At 35.2% G+C, this 22,168-nt stretch overlaps 1 protein-coding gene across 6 annotated transcripts; it reads left to right on the top strand.

The window, feature by feature from the left end:
* Positions 1-288: 288 nt before the first annotated feature.
* LOC130817894 (uncharacterized) lies at positions 289-11,063 on the top strand. 6 transcript variants are annotated; one of them, XM_057683859.1, is made up of 14 exons: positions 295-523; positions 1,866-2,015; positions 3,210-3,262; positions 3,525-3,693; positions 3,770-3,833; positions 5,461-5,540; positions 5,645-5,798; positions 6,468-6,529; positions 6,619-6,684; positions 7,342-7,400; positions 7,728-7,809; positions 9,857-9,900; positions 10,013-10,264; positions 10,731-11,063. In XM_057683859.1, the coding sequence occupies exons 3-14, from the start codon at positions 3,213-3,215 to the stop codon at positions 10,753-10,755; spliced, it is 1,107 nt and encodes a 368-aa protein (XP_057539842.1). In that variant the 5' UTR covers positions 295-523; positions 1,866-2,015; positions 3,210-3,212; the 3' UTR covers positions 10,756-11,063. The 6 variants fall into 6 exon arrangements, 5 of the variants coding, with proteins under 5 accessions (XP_057539839.1, XP_057539842.1, XP_057539840.1 ...); XM_057683858.1 differs by having other exon boundaries at positions 456-597; XM_057683856.1 differs by lacking the exon at positions 1,866-2,015 and having other exon boundaries at positions 289-597.
* Positions 11,064-22,168: the final 11,105 nt, after the last annotated feature.

The raw sequence follows: 22,168 nt of genomic DNA, 5'->3' as shown, positions 1-22,168 counted from the left end.
ATTGATGAGTGCTTTTAGATTGGATAAATAAATTTTACATAAAAATTTAAAAATTATAAAGTTATTTAAATTTTACATAATATATATAAATAATATATTACATAGGCCCGCAAAAGCCCGCAAAGCACGGGTTTGGGCAAGAACTTTTTTTGCCCGGCCCGGCCCGCATAAATGGACAGATTTTTGCCTCTCGGCCCGGCTCAAACCCGGCCCGGCCCGGTGTTTGATCGCCTCTAAATTTTTCCAATGATAAATACAGTAACACACGATATGATAAGGACGGGCTCAGTCAGTTTTCACCCCTAAAAGATTACACGATCGCCCTCTCCTTCACAAGTTCAAATTTTTTACTTTTTCCCTCAGTTGCTGGAAACCTGGAACCGAATTTTCGAACCCACAAACCCTAACATACATCTCGAAAGCATTCTGCGTGAAGAGATCGACAGAGAGATGGATGCGCTTCGAAAGCAACTAGATGTGTTAATGGGAGCTAATCGTAATGGAGATGTCCGAGAAGTCAATCGTAAGTACTATGATCGAGATGTCTGTCGTCTTTTCTTGTCTGGTCTTTGTCCTCACGAACTTTTTCAATTGACGGTACTACTTTCTCCTCGATTTAAACCCTTATTTGTTTTATTTTATGCTTTCTTGGCATTGGATTGTTTATGTTCACTAACATACAAGTGCAATTGTATTGGTTTCATTAATGCTTTTGTGCTTCGGCACTTGACTGAAACTGAATACTTTTTGACTATGATTAATCAGTTGTATTCTGAAAATGGCGGTTTGTTTTTAGATGATGGCTAAGGTTAGTAGGTGTTGTGCGACGGCGGAAGGAATAATCGAATAAACAATAAAGAAATTCAATGCAAACAATAAGAAAATCACACCAAAAATTAAGGTGGTTGATTATCGATGTGATAGCTATATTCACGGGCGCCGAGATAAAAAGTTTTCAATTTAAAACGCAAAGATTACAAAGATTAATCAAGAATACTTTCTAGAATGGCTCTCTTTCTCTCTTGTGTTTCTAGTAACCCTAATCCTAATTTTGGGAGGGGTTTATATAGTAAAGCTCTTTTGGGAAGAAATTAGGGTAACAAAAAACCAAAATAACCTTCAAAAATGCAAGAGGAAACATAGCTGCTCCTGACACGCTCCAAAAGACAACTCGGCTTTCATCCACAACCGTAAACCGCAGAGTCGGCGTTGCTCACTGGAAACTAACGTCACAAGGCAGCCATCAACTTCGAGTTGGCTTTCACCAAGCACCAAGCCACGCCGACTCGACATTAGCTTTTGGATTGAACCCCTTGACCAACATCCAAACGACGACTTGGATCCTCCTAGGTTGCCACCAACGCGGACTCGGTGTTGGCCCCTGGAATGGACTTTCCATTTTTGACCTGGAATGGAAGGTTGAAGTTTTTGACTGTGTCTAGAATTATTTATGATTATTGAAATCGGTTGTAGTGTTATTTGACCACATAAGTTTTGGTTGCTTTTATTGATTGCTCATGATTTTGGGCCTATGACTTGGTTTTCTCAATGGAAGCACTTGAAATTTTGAAAGTCTTAACCATAGTGCAAAAGTATCGTTTGCAAAACAGATTTTGCGGTCAATGCGGCCTTTATTCAGGCCTCGGCAAATTCAGATTGCAATGCAATGATGTTGTCTTGTTTTAGTATTATGTATTTACCTATATTACTTGAACCTTCCTTTTTCGCTTGCTCACCTACGGGCTACAGTCGGTACGGACACCGGTGTTGGATACGTGCACGGTATGCCGGATTGCACATGGGTACAACACACTTCACGTTGTCATTCTTCTGCCATTGAAGCTTCAATTTTTATTTTGTTTTAGAGATGCAGAAGAAAGGGGTTGAAGCAATGAAGAAGAAAGGTGTTGAAGCATGTCAAAAGTTGAAGCTTGAATACTTTTGTAGAAAGAAACAGAAGATGAAAGGAAGAAAAATTGATTTTTGATAAGGATGGAAGGGAAGAAGAATAAGATGTACTCCCTCGTTCCTTAAAGAAGTTTTCATTTGCCATTTTGGAGTGTTCTATTTGTTGTTTTCATAAAGAATCTTTATATTTTATGCTATAAGTTTTGGACAAAAATAATCTTGTTCATTCTCATTTTAATATATTAATAATGCTTATGATCTTCACATATATTCCACTAACTTCATTTTAACATTTTCATATTATTTATGGTCTCCACATTTTCCTACTAACTTTATAAAAATATTTTTTTGTTAGTTGTGGTCTCTATATTTTTTTTCAATAACTTTCTTTTAATATGTTTTTAATGTTTAGGGTTTGTACTTTTCCTCAATCAAATTTATTATTTAATAAAAAATTTATCCACTATCTTAAAGATTCTATTTCTCTTAATTTCTAAAAATATTCCTTATGGGAACTTCAATAAAAAACGAAAGGAGTGTGAGTTAAAAAAAAATGAAGGGTAAGTAGTTACTAATTAGTAGTAGTACAGAAGCGTCAAGAAAACTGTACATCTTTTACAAGCTTTTCAAATAAGCGTAGATGTTTTACTTTTTTTTATAATCTTACTTTTTTCCTTTTTTTTACTTTTTGTTTTTTCTTACTATTTTATTTTTTTCTTAGTTTTTAACTTTTTCTTACTTTTTTACACCTTTACTTTTTCTTACTTTTTTACACCTTTACTTTTTCTTTAATAGGTTATTATTTTTCAAATGGATGAAATACTACTATTGATAATAATCTCTATTTTTCCTTTTCTTTGTCCATCACTACTAATAATAATATTTTAAGTATATTTAAGTATATTTATGCCGTACCCCTGTACCCGTATACAATATTAGGACAAACTCCACGTATCCAGGAATTCCAAAATCGTCGTATTGGTTCTATCCACACCCTTATACGATACTCGTTTTTGAGTCCAAGTAAAATAAGTATTAACTATAGTAAAGCGATTAGCCTATATCTTTGTGTTGGTTAGAAGTGAATATTGTATTTCTTCTAGCTATGTTGAATTCTTGTATTGTATTATACTTTGATGTGGCAATTGACATAAGATGGAAAGAGTGGAAACACCTTAGCTTCTGAAATTGTTCTTTTTGCTACTTCAATGCCTATTTATTTGTTTATATTGAGGTTTTTTGTTTTTGATTAAGCTCCTATTGAATAAGTCATACATCATTAACAAGCTTTGTTTCTTCAGAAAATGGATATGGGGCCTTGTCCGAAGGTGCACTCAATGCAGCTGCGGAAAGAGTATCCTTTTACTCGTTTTCCTTTCATTCTGTTAATTAAAAATACAACCCTCCGTTACATGGTGTATTTTGAATATTGTTTTCGAAAAAATGTCACTTTTTGTTGCAGAAAAGTAATTGTCAAGATCTCCTAATTCAATACTTTTTGAATTTCTTTGTTTTGAAAGATTAGTGAGGCTTATAGTGAATTAAACACAGTGCAACAGTAATATAAATAGCATGACATCCTTCAAATCTTTAGTTTAGTTCTTAACAACCTTTAGATATGAAGAAGCGAAGGCCAAGGGTGTTGATAACTATGATAGGGATTTGGAGGATGTTATAGATAGGCTTATCGTGGAATGTGACAGAAAAATTAGTAGAGCTCTCAAGCGCCTTGCTGATGAGGACGCCAAAGCTGCAATTGCAATTTCTGTGTCTGAGGTTACACAGGTATTACGAAGCTTTTGTTTTAAGCACCATCCTTTGATTTCATTATGTGGCTTTTGATTTTTGTTACGCATTGCAGACTGAAGAGGTAATGGAGCTGTCTAAACAGATTAAGGAGAAATTGAAAGAAGCTGACCAGTTTGGTAAGTTTCCATTTTTTATTTTATTGTTACAAATGTTAAACTTTGTTGGTCAAGATGTGATAATTTTGTTGGCGTAGTTGATCTAGTGGATTTATGCTTATGTTAGTACTATTTATTTGTTTACTTCACCTAGAGAGATAGAATTCGAAATAAGGATATAAGAAAGGATTTAGGAGTTGCAATTATCAATGAAAAGATGAAAGATAATCGTTTAATATGATTTGACCTTGTGCAAAGACTAGGTATTAACGAATTGGTAAGGAAGATAGAAAGTTGGGAGTTCGGGAGACTTAAGAAGAGAGCTAGGAAGACCGAAGATGACTTGAAGGACATAAGTCAAAAGTGGTATGAAAGATCTAGATTTACAAATTAAAATGGTAGAAAATCGGAATGAATGGAGAAAAAGAATCTACATGAATGACCATTAAAACTTATATATTGGTTAATGTAGGCGGCCCTAATCTTTTAGGATTCAGGCTATATTATTGTTGTTATTGACTTAGTGAATTGTCATTCAATTTGTTCACTTGGAAATGCAAAACAGTCGCATCTTAAAGTGCTATTATCTTTGATTGAACCCAATTCTTTGCCATCAACTTCTATCCTTCCTCGACCTTGTAGAATAAATTTCTTTAAAAGACATAATTTAAGATACTTTCAGAGGGAAAATTTAGTAAATTATAAGTAACATGAGGGGTCTCTTCACTCTTAATGCAGGCCACATCCGTTAGTGTTGTGTTAGACTTTTCAACCATTTTTCCTGCAAACTCTATCAATTGCTGCTTATATTTTTTTCTTTCCAATGTCTAGACTCTAGAGAATGGTGCTGATGAGGGTTTGTAATTGATTACTTACCTTTGATGGATTTGGACTTATTTGAAATTTATTGATTTGTTTTTTTTCTTTTCCTTTTGAGTTTTTGAGTTGTGGAAAGGGCTGGCACATGGCTTGTTGAGTTGTTGACACAACTCCTCGTTCTCATTTTCTCTTTCATCTTTTTAGTTTCTTATTCAATTTTTTTTCATGTTTTCTAATAAGATAATTGAAAAAGGAAACATTTGAGTTTTAAAATCTAGACTAAATTTAATGTTCAATAAAATAAATATTTGCAAATGGTGAATCAGAAAAAATTACAATCATACCAAGTAAACCATTAGTGAGTTGAATATCAGCTCATTTGCGAATTTGTTTCCTGGTTTGTATATCAAGACTTCATCTTTAGGAAAGGAATTGAGAGCTTATTTTGGAGTAAAATTATATTATTGTGGCAAAGTGCTTTTAAAATGTGTCTTATACTGCAATAGAGTAGTTGATCCTTAAGTTTGTGATGTTGAGTTAAAAGCGCCCTTTTCACTCTTGAGACATCATAAACGTAAAAAGGTGGGTGGTGATTGGTGAATGGCAGTATGTTTTCAAGTAATTTAAAGAGAACTATCTGTGGATAGGTGAGGGGCTCTTTGAGTGCGCTTTGTTCAGTGTTTTTCTATTCCTATGCTTGGCTGTTTTGCTTTTTCCAAGGAACTTGTGAAGTTTATTGTTATCTCTTTTGCAATGCTCTAATATTTTTCAATGAGTGTCTTGTTGTGCATTTTGTGTAATGATGGATTTCCTGGTTATGCAATTTTAGATCTTGAAGGCAAAACTGATTTTAAAATTCGAACTATGGAAGAAGTTGAAGAAATGAGGACAAAAAGAGCTGATAAACAGGTATATTACCATTTCACACTATTCCCAAAAAATTATTGTGAAGTGTCTCCAAAAATTATCTGGTGCAGTTGATCTCCTCAATAACATATTTTCTGCCATTGCAGTCTATGCTTCTTTTGGAGGCCTTCAACAAAGATAGAGCCTCTCTACCACAGCCACTTCCCAATCCTCCCCTATTGGCTCCCATACCCGTGCTTCCACCTGATGCTCGTACTCAAGAATTGATTAATGAGAAATTGAAGAAAGCAGAAGATCTTGGTAAAAACTCCTCTATTGTTATTTAGGGTGTAATGGCATTCATGTTTATTTTTTTTTATTTTTTATTTTTTCCTTTTTGTCATTTTCTAAGCGTATCTACATCTAAACTGTTGACACTTTACAATGCATACATGTTTTCATTTGGTTTTCCTAGTCAAGTGTCTGGTGGGCAATTTAATTGGGTATTAGCTATATGCTATGTATTATTATTTTATTTTTGTTGATATGGTTCTTACTAGTTTGGGTGGCCTTAGCTGATTCTATCCCTCTTGTCACAAGCTTATATTTACTTTGTAAATCTAATTTTAGTTCAAAACATCCTTCATGGTGATGCTTAGAAGTAATAATGAAATATGAGATCATTTTTGATTAAATACTTTTGCTTTTTCAATAGTGGCTGCAACTTTTTACCTTCATACATGGTTGCTGCCTGTCTTCCTGTGAATGAAAATGAATGCAGAATTTGAAGTTCTGAAACTAATATTGAAGTATCTGCAGCTAAAAAAGGACAAGGATTTTATATTTTCTTCTGTCGTTTTGTCCTGGAAATTCAATTTTGACCCATACTACTATACTAGTCACATAATACTGGTATTTTCATAGCAAGCTAGTTAACGTGGCCTCTATTGTTTGAAATTATGATTTCTGAACATTCTATGTGTTATGCAGGCGAGCAAGGAATGGTTGACGAAGCGCAGAAAGCATTGGAGGAAGCGGAAGCACTGAAGAGGGTTGATAGTTTATTTTTACTTCAATTGAAATTTCATGTATGCTTGTTCAAACTTTTCTTGTCTAATAAATATGTGCAATGTCGCACCAGCTTGCGCCGAGGCAGGAGCCTGCTGCAGGGGATTCAGGGAAGTATACCGCTGCTGATGTTCGCATTGTAAGTCCTTTTGATTAGTACATCACTTCAATTGTTAGAATCACTTCATTGCATATCCTGTTGTCTTTGATTTCCTTGCTCTTGGGGTTGGGTTGGGTTGGGTGTGGGAGGAGCCTGTAGGTGGCTGTTTTGACATTTGTCGGTATTAGCTTGATGTTGTTAATTATTTGTGTAAAATTTGAGATTAGACGTAGCTAATGATTTGGGGTAATAAAAATTGAAGGACAAATGAAAATAGGGTTGCTTGTCCACATAAGATCATTATGTCATTACCTCCCTTGATTGTTCCATATAATAAGAAGTGTGCATGATTAATGAGCCATAAAAATATTAGCATAGTTATTATTCATGGTGATGGCATGGAGAATTAAGAGATATATTGGCTTAGAGAGGGGTGGTGGTATCGTGGCTCTCCAGTGTACGAGCTACTGTTGGAGCAATGTATCACTGCAAGCTTATTTCAATATTATTCGATAGGATGGCGTTGTATATATACGCATTCTTTCGTGTATATCTTCAGTTGCTTGTAACTGTTAATTTTTATAGTATTTTGTTTTAGAAAAGCTCTTTTGGTTGCTGCATGTTGACTGAGCAATTTTTGTTAATTGGAAAAGTTATCGCAAGGGCTGTCCTCTAAACTGTTCTGTGTTCTTGCAGACTGATCAGAAGCTGCGCGTCTGTGACATTTGTGGAGCATTCTTGAGTGTTTATGACAGGTAATAGTTACATATCACTGTTTTTAACATGTGTCTTTGCCAACCATCTTCTGAGGGTGATTTGCATGCATATTTTTGGGGTTCAAAGTACTTCAGCGTTTGACTTGAGTAATTATACCTCCTTGTCACCAGCAGGCTTTTGGCCCTAGTTTTACGAGGATAGCTTTTGCAGCTAAAGAATGTGCGTTTTTTATTTTATGCTTGTAGATCATGCTGATTAGCTATAAACTCATGGGAGAGCTTCATTTTGATTAAGTTTGTTATCATATGTATGGCCTATTTGACTCTTTTGGATGGATGTATTTGATATTCATTTGTGGTTTTCAGTGATCGTCGTTTAGCAGATCATTTTGGAGGAAAGCTTCATTTGGGATACATGCAAATTCGGGAGAAGTTAGCTGACCTTCAGGTATGATTTCTCTATGTTTTATGTATAATTTGTTTTGTTTTAGATGTCATTTAGGGGGTGTTTGGTATAAAGAATGGAAAAGGAATGTAAAGGAAACTCTTAAGGAGGAGCAAGGGAAATGAGGGTTATTTTCATTAGTTGTTTGGTATAAAGAGAGTTTAGGGTATTATAAAAAAAAATATTATGCATCATTGTTTATAAGAGGGTAGGAGGAGAGAGACAAAGGAAGGAAAATGGGGAAGATCAAGGACATGCAATGGGTTTTTTTCAATTTGCTTCTCTTTTGAGAGGTTAACAAGGATATATGTTACCTCAAATATCAGTGAGGTAGCAAAAGAGGGTAAAGCTTTAACATAAAGTAACGTAAAGTGCTATTTTAAAGTCAAAACAAACACTAATTGAGGAAAAGCTATATCCATTTCCGTTACCATGTTTAAAAACACATACCAAACAGCCCCTTAGTGTGACCCTGAGCTATTGATTTAGTTAACTCTTGGCACCAATGGGGTTTGGTGGAACTAGTAATATTGTAGACCTCAAAGAACTTGGACCCTTGGGTCTAAATATGTATATTTCCAGAATCTATTCACTTGGTTTATATAGTTTATACGGATAAAAAAAATCCCTTTTCTTTGGTCCCAACATATGGAGGTAATCAAAATAGCAACTAAATACTAGAGTCGAGCATTTAATTTATTTTCTGGAGTTACTCCATTTTATCTTTGGAGTTGGGGAAATTCTCAAAGCCTGAATATGTGATCCAGGTGCTGGTCTATTGTCAAATTGTTCTTCTGTAAAAGGTCTCGGTTGTGCCATCTGTGAGTTCTTCTTTAACTTAGAAGAGTGCTTATTGCATTTGCTTATTTGACTTGGTATGTTTCTCACCTTTTGGCTTTAAGCAAGACTTGAAATAGAGAATGCAGACCAATCCATGGAATTTCCAAGAAAAGGTTCAAAGGGGATAGGATTTGTACCTCATATTAGTTAGTCGTGGATGAGTGCCATGTATTTTTTCTGTAGAAAAAATCAATTACCATATTTAGTGTGCCGTTGTGGGTTGGGATCATATTTACCTATGATTGCTACCAGTTGAAATGCTATCAGACGCCACCTACTTATTGATAGACTCGGCACATGACATTATATATCTAATGCTGAGGTTAGTGATTGAGGACAATGCTTTTAAGTTTTTATCTTCCCTTAATCTAATAAATTGCATTGTCAGCATGCTGATAAGGGCACTTGGATAGTCGATTCCTTCCTATAACACTATGTATGTATCTCTATTTTTGTTTTGTTTTCTTTAAGGTTTTGTTTTTCTAAACTTGTAGGAGTCAACACTGAATAGCTTTATTTCTTTTTTTAGCGGTGTGTGCATGTTCAGTTTTTTTATCATGTGTAAAAGGAAGACTTAAAGTCGATGGATACTTTTACCACCAGTAATGGTCTGTGTTTCCTTGATTTGGTCAAATTTACAAAGAACGGATCCTCCTATATTTTCTTGATGTCTGTGTTGCGTAAATTGCCATTCGCGTCTGGTTTTTCTCCTGTCTGTGTTGAGTAAATTGATGAACATCTTTACCTCCTGTATGTGTTTGAGCGCCCTAATGTTTTCACCTTATGTTGCTCAGGCTGGTGGATTTTGTGATTTTGTGTCTGCTTATACTACAGGTTTTTGGTATTAGATTTTATATTAAATTGTAAATGTACTTCCTGTAGAATTTCGTCCTTCCTCTCCTTTTTGCTTTTGCTATATTTCGGTCTGTATTCTTGTGCTATGTTTTTGACAGTTTGATGGGTGATTGTGGGTTACATTTATTTGGTTAGAACTTGCATCTTCAACTCACTTTTGTTCCCCCCAATAGTTAAGCTTCTTGGAAATTAAACGTGTCCATTGAAGCATCTGATGTGAGCCGTATTATTCTGAATTTCGAATTTTCAAAGGCTGATGTTTGTTGCATACGCAAGATTTCCCGCAAGGAACCTGCTAATGGAGATTTTGAATCGATTGAACAAATTTTATATTGAATTTGCTAATTCTTTTCAGGAAGAAAGAAACAAGAAGCGCAGGGTAAATGAAGATGATAGAAGGTAGGTATCCTCTGCTTTCCCGTTAATATTCAAACCCTGCGGAATCTTTATTCTTGTCCTTCTTGCACCGATCTTCCTCTTAAACTTTTCTAATTGCTGAATTATTTTGTAGATCCAGAGAGCGTAGTCGTGATAATGACCACGCATCCAATAAGGGCCGGGACAGAGGTGAAAGTCGCGAACGAAGGGATTATGATCGAAGAAGCAGAGATCGTGATAGGAATGATAGAGATCGTGGTCATGACCGTGACTATGAAAGAGATAGGGAGCGTTCCCACAGTCATGATTCAAGAAGTCGTCGTAGATCTCGTTCACGGTCTAGAGAACGCTCTAGGGACTATGGACGTGATTATGATCGTGACAGGTATTTTGAATTCCACTAACTTGTACATTTTGGTGACCCTGGTATCTGTAAAGGTCATGCCATACATTTCTCTTGTGTATGTAAGGTGGCATCTTTTTTCTTTGGCTATGATTTTTGGTTATGGACTTTGCGCTAGTTGTCTTTAGTATTGGGGTTTGAATTTTATCTAGGCCAAATAGGGCGAGTTTCTTTTATTAGGTTGCAATGACGAGGGCCTATCAAGGAAAATCTGACTGCGTTCATGGTTTTAAATAAATTCTTCAAAGATCTTGGGTTTGATTCTCGTTATCCCTTTCCCTTTCCTCAGCCTACATGTACTCAAAAATAAATTGTCTTTGAAGATATTGATTATGGTGAGATATTCCTTTTGGTCAATGAACTCATAATCATGTACTGGGAAGTTCAGTTCCTTTGTGATTTTTAGATGTTCAGTTACTTACTAGCTCATGCTTGCTATTTATTGCAGGCGTTACAGCCGAGATCGATACTAGATGTTCTTGTTTGAGCTCGGTATTATCATCTTCTGCAGAAAATGTGAAGTATATTTTAGTTGTAAGACTTTACGTGTCTTTTGCAGTTGGGTTGGTTTGATGAAAGAACAAGTAAGATGCTTCTTTTGCTAGTTGGAGAAAGAATTTTCTATTAACTTTTTAGGATCGGTATGAATAGAAAGACGTTATAGTTAATGTACTCAGCTTAACCAGGCTTACAGCTCTGTGTACCTTCTTTTGACTATTCTTGATTTGCATATAACGAATAGTATTACTGCTCTTTCTCAGTAACGGAAATTAGTCCTGAATTGTGATTTGTGATTTGTGAATTCGACGTATCAATTTTTACCTTTTCAAGTCTTAGCCTAATCTACTCCTCTCTCCATCCCTCAAAGAAGCTTTATTTGCCATTTTATTTGTTGCTTCCGTAAAGAATCTTTCTATTTATATCACAATTTTAGACAAAAATTACTTATCACCAATCGTTTATTGGAGGTAGTCTCATTGAGAGATGAGGTCTTATAGATGATTCAAATAGTCTATCTCGTACATATTATAAAAATATAAACTTTTTGTTTAAGGTTATCTCACCGAGAGACGGTTTCTTACAAAAGTAATTCTTAATTTATTTGACCAATTAGTAGAATTTACTTCAAGTCGATTTATAGATTTTTTTACTTTAGTTATATGTTGACTAATTATAAAAAAGTAGGTTAACAAGCGAAAAACAATACAAAAAGTTATTCATATCATTTTTCATATATATTTTCGCTTAAGCTTTTTAATAAGTCAAAAATCTTTTACAATACATGAAAATGGTAATTTATAGAAGCGATTCTTTTTGGACTATTTGATGGGTCAACATGCTTAAAAAGCGAGAAGTTGGTCAAATTGTGGTTTATCAAACTCATCTTTACGTAGTTTACATTTTCTTAATATGCAATTATTGAGTTCTTGTGGATGATTAAAAAGTAGAAGTCCTTTAAAAATTTTAATGAAATAATTTAAAAAAAAACGTAAAAGAGAATTTTACAATCGGAACAACTAAAGGTAACCTTTGAGTGGTTTGATTAAAAACTCCTACTTTTAGTTTTTTTTTTTTTAATAAATGCTCACCGTTGTTTTATCTTAAATAAGAAATAATTAAGAAAAGAAAAAAAAAAAGTGCGTATTTACTCAACCTTTTATGACAATTTTCTCATTCATATTCATTGCAAAATCCTTTAACTTCTATTGTTCTTTCATCTTCCAAGATTTTTAAACGCATCTCCTTGATTTTGATGATTTTTCTCCTTCATAATCACAGGTAATATACATTTTCTTTAAATTCATATTTTATTGGTTTTTTTCTTTATTTAAAATTTTAGTCTTGTCATTCTTTTTGTTGAATTTCACATATTAGGGTTTATTACTGATTTAATTTGTGTTGACTATTTTGTAGTAGTCATGGATTCTTAAAAAAAGAACGTGAGTTTAATAGGTGTGATGAACCTTTGTCGCGTTGGTAATTTCAAAAAACAAGTTTTCATACTTTTAGCATATGTTCAGTTATTTACAAAATTGCCACCGAAATATTTACATCATTTAAGCTTTTATATACACATGTTTTTAGTTTTCAATACTTTAATTAATTTTCATATGATTCAAATCATATATATATATATATATATATATATATATATATATATATATATATATATATATATATATATATATATATATATATGATGAAATGAGAAGGGGTGTAAAAATAAGAAGGGTGAAAAAGAATCTGTTCATTCTAGTGATGAATGGTCAGATTTGGCTGACTCTAAAAATTAACCCAATCCTTATATTCCGCCACCCTTTTCATTTTGTCGCCACCCCCTGAGTAAATTACCATTTTGCCCTTAGATTTTCAAAAAATAACAATATTGCCATTAAAGGTAAAATTTCTATATATACCACACTCCAACTAAAATTATTCTCACTACAACTAAAAACCAACTTACTAAAGTTAAATTTCGGAGCAAAAATTAAGTACAATCCGCAAATTATTAATCGAGGTAAGTTATTTTTAATTTAATTAGTTGCAAAAGAAAAAAAAATTTTAAATTTGAAGAGGAGTCGCCCAGATCTAGGCTGCTGGACCCCGGTTTAGGCGCCTAGTTTTAGGCGACTGAACCGGGGTCCAGCCGCCCAGATCTGGGCGACTCCTCTTCAAATTTTTATTTTTTTTCCGTGTATTTAGGATTAATTAATTTAAATTTTGAAGTATGTTTTGTTTTATAAATTATTATTGTAAATTTGTATGTTGTAATGTGTATTTATTTTTTTTTAGTAAGTTTTATATATTGTTTTGAAATTATGATATTGAAAAAAAAAAAAATTGAAGAGGAGTCGCCCAGATCTGGGCGGCTGGACCCCGGTTCACTCGCCTAAAATCAGGCGACTGAACCGGGGTCCAGCCGCCCAGATCTGGGCGACTCCTCTTCAATTTTTTATTTTTTTTTTCCGTGTATTTAGGAATAATTAATTTAAATTTTGAAGTATGTTTTGTTTTATAAATTATTAGTGTAAATTTGTATGTTGTAATGTGTATTTATTTTTTTTAGTAAGTTTTATATATTGTTTTGAAATTATGATATTTAAAAAAAAAAATTTGAAAAGTAGTCGCCCAGATCTAGGCGACTCCTTTTCAATTTTTTTTTCCGTATATTTAGGAATAATTAATTTAAATTTTGAAGTATGTTATCATTGTTGTTAATGTTATTATTATTAATTTTATTATTATTATTGTGATTGTTATTTTTTTTATTAAATATATGTTAATGTTATTATAATTAATTTTATTATTATTAATGTGATTGTTATTTTTTTTATTATTAAATATATGTTCATGTTTTGTTTTATAAATTATTAGTGTAAATTTGTATGTTAAATTTTTTGTTAAATTATTATTTATGTTTGAATGAAACTGTAAAAAATTGTAGAAAATGGCTGGTAATCAAGGAAAAGAAAAGGGTTTTTTTAAGCAATTGTTGAGAGGTAATAGTTCAAGGCCTACTTTACTCAGAGGGGACCCGCATGAGAGGGGGGTCACGGGTTCTGCTAGGAGGGCTAGGAATGAAGAGGCTACCAGACACAGTGAGGCCCAAAGGTCGAGTAGGCTGAACCAAGTGCGTACTCATGTTGATGACCAGGCTGACAGCCTCCAGAGTAGTTGGGGGGTTTATAGTGATGATGATAATGATGCTGATGATGTTCAGTTCCAAGCTCCTGAGTCTCGCCCATTGGACTGGGCTGTTGTTTGCGGCCCCGACAGAAGATTTGCCCGTGGCGGCCCGAGTTCTTCTGCCGCATCTGAGCGCGCAGGACGTAGTTTTGTCGATAATCAGCCGCCACGGGAGAGCAGGCCCTCACAGTCCACTAACACGGACTGGTTAGTGACATCACTCCAGCCCGGGGGGTCGACAGATACGCGACTGATCCCTAGCTATGGCGGGCACATAGCTAAACTTATTTATGACGGCTCCGAGCGTACGCCTCTGATTCTGAATTGCCGTATTAGGCAGAGACCGATGGAGTCCATCATCGGACTGAGGGATATGTCCGATGCGCTAAACGATGTTCTACCTGCCACTTCCCTCGGCCGACTACCGGTCATTATGCACCAGCACATCGATTGTGCTTTGATATCGGCGTTCGTCGAGAGGTGGCAGCCGGATACGAACACCTTCCACATGCCCTGGGGAGAGATGACGATTATGTTGCACGACGTGCAACGCATATTGGGTATTTCTATTGAAGGTTCTCTACCGGCTGAGTCTTCAGAGGCGGAGTGGGAGGTTGGTATCACCAATCTGTTTGGGGAGCCTCTGTCTGAGCTTCGGCGTAAAGGTGCATTCATCAGCGGATGCATAAGCGTTGCTGAATTGATGTGGCTGTGTCATAGGTCGCAGGCCATGGATACCCAGACGACAGCGTACTACATGGCTGTCATCGGCTCTACCTTGTTGGCGGATAAGTCCAGAATTGGCATGAGACCTCACCCGATACTTGCCGTGAACGACGATCAGCAGGACGTGGCCTGGGGTGCGGTGACCTTGGCGTTCTTGTACAGGCAGCTCGGAATGGCATCTAGGGCTGGTTGCAAGACCATTGCTGGATGCCTCACATTGCTCCAGACATGGATCTATGAGTACTTTCCCGCTTTCCGCCCTCATCCTCGCCGAGAAGATGTGCCAAACATGACTAGGGCGGAGATGTGGACACCGAAGAAACCATGTCGTGAGCTGGACAGGTTGAGGGACTGCCGCAAGGTTCTTGACTCATTGACGGAGACTCAGGTATTGTACATTACATTTTGTCATGCATGTGGTTTTTAATTTATAGTATTTTTTTGTGAACTTCGCTTGTATGCAGGTGGAATGGACTCCCTACAATTCTGCTGCTGGTGCGTTGCTGAATGATCACCCACGCACCACCGTAATCGGGGGTATCACGTGCTTTGATGTTGTGGAGGTGTATTTGCCGGAGCGGACATTGCGACAGATTGGGTTCGTGCAGGCTATTCCTCCCGCTCCTATTAGACCAGCCAAGGCTCTCCGACCGGCACACGGTACCTACTACGTGACCTTTCCTTCTTCTGCTGTATATTTGGAGGCATGGAGTAGGTTCCCCTATAGTGCCCGCCTTGTTGAGCAGGGACTTTGTCGGGCTTCTGTTCCTTCAGAGGCTGAACCTAATTACGTTGATTGGTTCAGAGTGTGCTCGCACCCGTACATAGCCCCGGACGAAGGGCCTACTTCCGGTCCTGGTCCTTCTCAGAGCAGATCTAAATACGTGAGTTTTATTATCATTTTTTTTTCAGTTTTTTTTTAATGAATTAATAACGGACATTATCCTTTTGTGTTTTCAGTTCCTGAATGAATGGCCCAGTTGATTCACTCCAGTGGCAAGACTACCTGCTAAGCTTGCGGATTTGAACCCCCGTCAACGACATGCGTTAGAAATATACCTTAATGATTGTAGAGATTTATTTGAAGAATGGCAAATTTTTAAAGGGCATGACCCTGCATAGTCTGTACTGAAACTATTTTACATTAATTATTGCAGTTCTTTTCGTCAATGAATGTCATTCGTATACACAATAGTATAATTATGGATTATATACAATTTTTAATGAATGTCGTGTATAAATTCTATGGAGTATCTAAATTTACAGCATCGTCAGCGGTGTTATTAGTTGGTCGTGATCGTGGCCCGCGTAGATTATTCCAGAGCATAATCCTCGTAGTGAAATGTGTGTCAAGATGTTTGGTGAAATTGTCAGCTGCTTGTTTCCAACGTTGATGGATCGGCGGGAGAGGGGATGAATCGTCGTTCATTAAAAGTTGAACAAAATGATTTCCATTAACCCAACATATAGGTATTACTTTATTTACACTATTCACGCCCGATGCTTTCCTTAACGGAAGAACCAAACAGTTGTATTGCGAATTACCGTCAGCAGAACCATAATAAGCAATGGCAATGTTTAGAAATGTTGCTGCAGAATACAAAGCCATCGGTGCATCCATCCAGTGCATGAAAGGAGCAGGTCCATTGACGTGTGAACCTATTCTGAATATAGCCTCGTCTAGTGACTCCTGGGATAGATACAAAGTTAGGTATTGCGGTCTGTTCATTTGCATTTCCATACTCATAGCACGTCTTAAAAGAGGCCATGCTTCCTCGCCTCCCAGCTCTGTGACGGCAATTGCTCTAAATCCACAGTTACCATCACCTAACACATCAATCCAGTCGAACAAGTAAGGAGGAAGGATGAATGGGATGTTATTAGGCCATGGAAACTGTAAAAAATCTCGACCTCCAGGATCATCTACAATAAATGTAAATAAGGTTAATATGCGTAAACTGAGACGAATTAATGCAAAAAACGAAAAATAAAGTCAAGTACCGGATAACTTGAAACTGAACTTAATTCCTACTGAAGATTGCGTCTCTCGGCCACTAGATCTGCCACTAGATCTCCCGCGGGAAGAAGATCTAGACCCTCGACCACGAGAAGATGATCTGCTATATTCAAATGAACTTTTTCTCTTTCTCATGGTTTTACTTGTGCTTGGTCTTCCCTTTCTCGGTGGATTAGCGTAAGGCTCAGGTATTTCCGCACCATCTGGGTGTAGTTCATATTCAAGTAACTGAGACATTCGGCGAACAACAGCGGGATCTGATTTGAGGACTTCATCGACCAGAGATTGAAAGTACTCTTTGTCATTGGCGTTCGCGTATCGTACTCCTTCATCGAGTTCGTCTCCTACTTCTGTGTACCTCAAAGTACTCCAGAATTCTTGAATGTCATCCAAATACAAAGCACCATGTGATCCGATGGACATATGTAAATAACATGCACTCGACAATCCATGGGTTTGTTGAAGTACACAACCACATTTGTTAAACACAAAATCACCGAGTTCTAACATGCGGTTATACACAAGCTGGAGCTGCTCCAAGGCATAGAGAGATACGTGGCGATATAGAGGTCTAAAGAAATGCTATCGCATTGATCTTGGTACAGAAGACATGGATTCCTATAGCGCTTGTCAGATTCTAGCTTGCTGATTTGTAATCTGTGCGTGCGCCCTTTTGAAAAGGGTATCGAATGAGCTATTACCGCTACCAAGGTAATACTTAAAAGACGAGTGTTGGCTTTCTACTCTGCTGGTAGTCTGGTTACCCAAGTGTAAACAATCATTCGTCCACGCACGGACAAATTTCTCTCTTAGTGGAATCCATGTCCAGACAAATACCGAACGGCCTTTTTGTTCCTAACCGACCACGTACTGACGATCACTTGCCATCTCTCTTCATATTCCCCGATCGTAGAACTTTCAACCAAGGGGTTCCATCTACTTTTCCTGAATACCTGCCCTTGTTGATTTTTCTTGTCGCCACACAACTTGTCCACCATGTTCTCAACGTCGTTGCCAATATGCCAGATGCATAACAAATGCCGCACATCTACATTAAACAAAACATTGAACGTAATTAAGACATTATCATTAGATATAACCACAATAATGAATCAACAAAGCCTTTTTACCTGGGAAGACGTCACGAATAGCTGCAGATAAATCTTCGTCTCGATCGGTTACAATGACGCTAGGAGTCTGAGCAGTGCCGAAAATATCTCTCAATCCCTGCAGCACCCACGAATACGACACAGCCGCCTCATCTCGCATCAAACAAAACGCAACCAAGAAATTGTGATTGGTTGGCGTCATTCCGATCACTTCACATAGTGGCCACTTTTGTTTGTTCGTTTTGTACGTTGTATCTATCAGCACAACATACGGCCACGTACGTATCATTTGGATAGAGGTAGGATTTGCAATTAATAGTCTGCTCATTTGCCCTTCGTTATCCAAGTCTGTCCAGACCACATAATTAAGTTCTGTGGCCATATGAAGACAGTGTTGAAGGGGAGTCCTACCCTCCATCTCTTCTCTCCTTATTGATTGTCTAATATTATATATTTGATTCATACTAACATAAAAACCAGGAAAATTATCTCTAATAGAATTCATAATAAAGGCCGGTTGCATTCCGGTTGCACTAAGCTGTCGTATGTGCTCCCAAATGTCTACATTAATCCTATTTGCCCTTACATGACCATCTCTGTACACCAAGAACGGGTAGTTATGTTTTCCCTTTTCACCAGGACACACCCTTACCGTCCAAGGTCTTTCTGGTGGTTTACGACTACTTCCTACAATCATAAATTTACACCCGCAACTTCTACTTTTAGAACCAGGTCGGACAGTATTATCTAGATTATGTACATTACCCCTAATTAATATTACCATAGCGGTGACATCTTAAATAGACACTAACTCTAGAACGTCCTTCTTTCTTTTTATAAGAAGCACTTGTAAATTGAAAAACCGATTGTTATTGCTATCGCATCGGCCCAACTATGTAACTCATCTAAGGAGATAAATTCCCTATCCGTAACAAAGCTACCGGAGTAGTCTACGTTGTCTCCAAAGTTTTCAAACTCCTGCAAATTTGAAATATAAATAATATAAATTAAGTACATTAATGACTACAATAATAATAATAATAATAATAATAATAATAATAATAATGACAACAACAACAAATTAAAAACATTACGTAAATAAAAAATCTAAAAAATTTAAAATTATCAACAATAAAAATTATAATAATGACAAGAACAAATAACAATTTTAATAATAATAAAAACATTACGTAAATAAAAAAATCTAAAAAATTTAAAATTATCAACAATAAAAATTATAATAATGACAACAACAATAAAAAAAATAATAATAGTACTAACAATAATAATAATAATTTAAAAAAAAATTAATACGGAAATTAAAAAAAAAAAATAAAAATTCACAGTCGCCCAGAATCAGGTGACAACACCATGGTTCAGTCGCACAAATTTGGGCGACTAGACCTAGGATCAGTCGCCCAGATTTGTGCGACTGAACCATGGTTCAGTCGCCCAATTTTGTGCACTTGAACCGTGGTTCAGTCGCCAACTTATGTGCGACTTTTTTTTTTTTAATTTTATTTTCCAACGACAACTTTACGTACCGCATCCGACTCATAGTCGCTTTCGTAAGCCATATTTAACCAATTACGGGTTACCACTTCTTTAACACTTTTTAGAGAGATAGTACCAGTTTTTAGAGAGATAGTACCGTGTTTGAATTCGTACTTCATACGCATCTCAGAATTCGATATATATAGACAAATCTTACGCATTAAATTCTTATTAGTGTTATTAAGTGTGATTTACATTTATTAATTAACTTTTAAGTACAGTGACAATTTTGTAATTTTTTAAAGTACAGGGGCAAATATGTAATTTTAAATTAATAGTGCATGCGGTTCAATGACAATTTGAACTTTTTTTATTTTTTTTTATTTTTATGCAGAACCAGTTTATAATATAAGGAATGATTTCTTTTAACTTTCTCTCTCATCTTTCATGTGTTCTTCAACCTACTTTATTTCCTGTTCTTCTCTTCAAAGTACTTCTTTCCCTATTCTTCTCTCATATTTGACTACATTAATTATGTTCTTCACGCAGTTTAATTGACAAATCTTCAAGACTCATTTTTTCATTTCAGGTAATTTTTATTTTTTCTTTCTTGTTAGATGACTCTATTTCGTTGTTGTTTGCTCTCTTATTGATTCTTGAATTAAGATCCTGATTTTAGTTGTTAGTTATTGTTTCATTGGTTAGATGGTTGTAATTTATATTTTCTCTGAAAAGTTTCAATGTTTAATGATTTCATCATATAAGAGTATTTTGTAAAATTTGTTCTATTTATCTTAGAAAAATTAGGGAAAAATTGGGGAGGGATGTCGTGTTTTCTTTCAAGATTTCACAGAAATCTAGATGAGATGGGGTTGCGTTTTGTTCTTCAAAAGGAAAAGAGGGCTTGAGGGAACAAGAATAATTACACTCTTTGTATAAAATGGCAGGAGAAAAAAATTAAGGTTTGCAAGCTAAATTTTAGGGTTTGTATTTTTGACCCAAATTTCATTGTTTTTTAGGGTTAGTTGCTTTTGTATTTTGAATCTACAGTTCTATCTTCTTTTTTTAGATATTGTGATTATGGAAAATTATGTAAAACCTTGCTTTGCTTTCCTCTGCTTAGTAAAAACATCATGTTAGTATCAGAATATTAACATATGAAAACATTGCTTGACTTTTCGCTCTACTTCTTTTTAGTGTTGTTGCTTAATTTGGGTGTGTGTGGTTTGGTTGTTTTAGGCTAGCATGGGTTGCCCTTGGGGCTCTTCTGGATGGGTTTTTTTTGCTGCTGGTGGTGTTTAGTTGGTAATTTGTTTTCCATTGTCAATATTATCTGTGATAGTGACTTTTTTTTCCATCATAGTGATTTTTTATGACTCATTAAGCCTATTAGCTCAATTGGTAGAGCACTCTGTTCTTCGTATGGAGGATGTAGGTTCAAATTCTACATAGGCTATTATTTGTATTTTGTAAAAACATATGACCAATTTTGGTGATATTATTAAACATGTTGATCTCATTTTCAAACATATTGATCTCATTTGTATAAATAGTAAATCAATTGTTTTGAATTTGTTTTTTTTTTTTTTCAGAATTTCATATGAGGAAACAGTACTCCCTCCGTTCTTTTTTGATCTTCCACTTTAAGTTTTTTACACATATTAAGGAAGATAGAATCTTTGGGTTGTAGTGGGTATTATTTTAATTAAATAGTACTGTGAAGTAATGATTGTATTGGAAGTATGAGGTTGTAGTGGGCATTATTTTAATTAAATAGTAGTGTGAAATAATGATTGTATTGAATGTATGAGAGATAAAATAATTATAAATAAAAGAAAAGGGGTACATTAAAAGAAAAGGAGGGGTTTTAAGGGGTAAAAGTGGGATAAAAACTTTCTAAAAATAGAAAGTATTCTAAAGTGGAAGAACTTTTGAAACTACCCGTTATAATAATGTGGAAGATTAAAAAAAACGGAGGGAGTAACTTTATGTAATCATAGTATATATCCTTTACTAAGAACATAGTAACTTTTAAAAAGAAAATAGTATGTACAACAGTATAAAAACTTTCACAAAACTATACTAACATTTTACTAAGAATACAATATCTGATAATAAGAAAACAGTTAAGTAATACTTCAACAAAACATTTTTATCTTATCCATCTTTTTTAAACATAAGCAAATTATAGTTTTCAATGTTGTGTTTTTCATAATTTCATATGTGGAGACAATAATTTATTATAATCATAGTATTCTTTATTAAGAACATAGTAATTATTTCTAAGAAAATAATATGTTAACAATAAAACAATAGTAAATAAATTGTCAATTTTAACCAAACATCAGCATGTTAACCATCTATTCATCTATATGCAAATTATAGTTTTGAATTTTTTTTTACAATTACATATGAGGAGACAGTAACGCATTAGAATCATAGTATCCTTTACTAAGAACATAGCAACTTTTCCAAGGACATAGTACTCTTCTTCAAGCACATAGTAAGAGCTTATGTAGGATTTGAACCTACATCCTCTATGTAATGTAAGCACAATACACAGTGCTCGACCAAATTGAGCTAATAGGCTTATAGAAAATTACACTACATAGTTATCTTTTCCAAGGACATAGTAACCTTCTTCAAGCACATAGTAATCTTTCATTAGGAATACTGATTCATATTACTAATTATGTCCCATTAGATTGAAAACCCTATTTACATGTAATTTAAAGAAAAATGTACTTAAATTCACTCACCAGCAACAATTTTAACACAGACAACAAACCAATTACAAAAAAATGTACTTATATTATACATGTAATTTACTAATCTGTGCATATTGAAGTAAAT

The sequence above is a fragment of the Amaranthus tricolor genome, chromosome 7 (assembly GCF_026212465.1).
Source record: "Amaranthus tricolor cultivar Red isolate AtriRed21 chromosome 7, ASM2621246v1, whole genome shotgun sequence".
Lineage (NCBI taxonomy): Eukaryota > Viridiplantae > Streptophyta > Magnoliopsida > Caryophyllales > Amaranthaceae > Amaranthus > Amaranthus tricolor.
The sequence above is the reverse complement of the archived record's forward strand: the minus strand, read 5'-3'. Positions and strand labels throughout refer to the sequence as shown.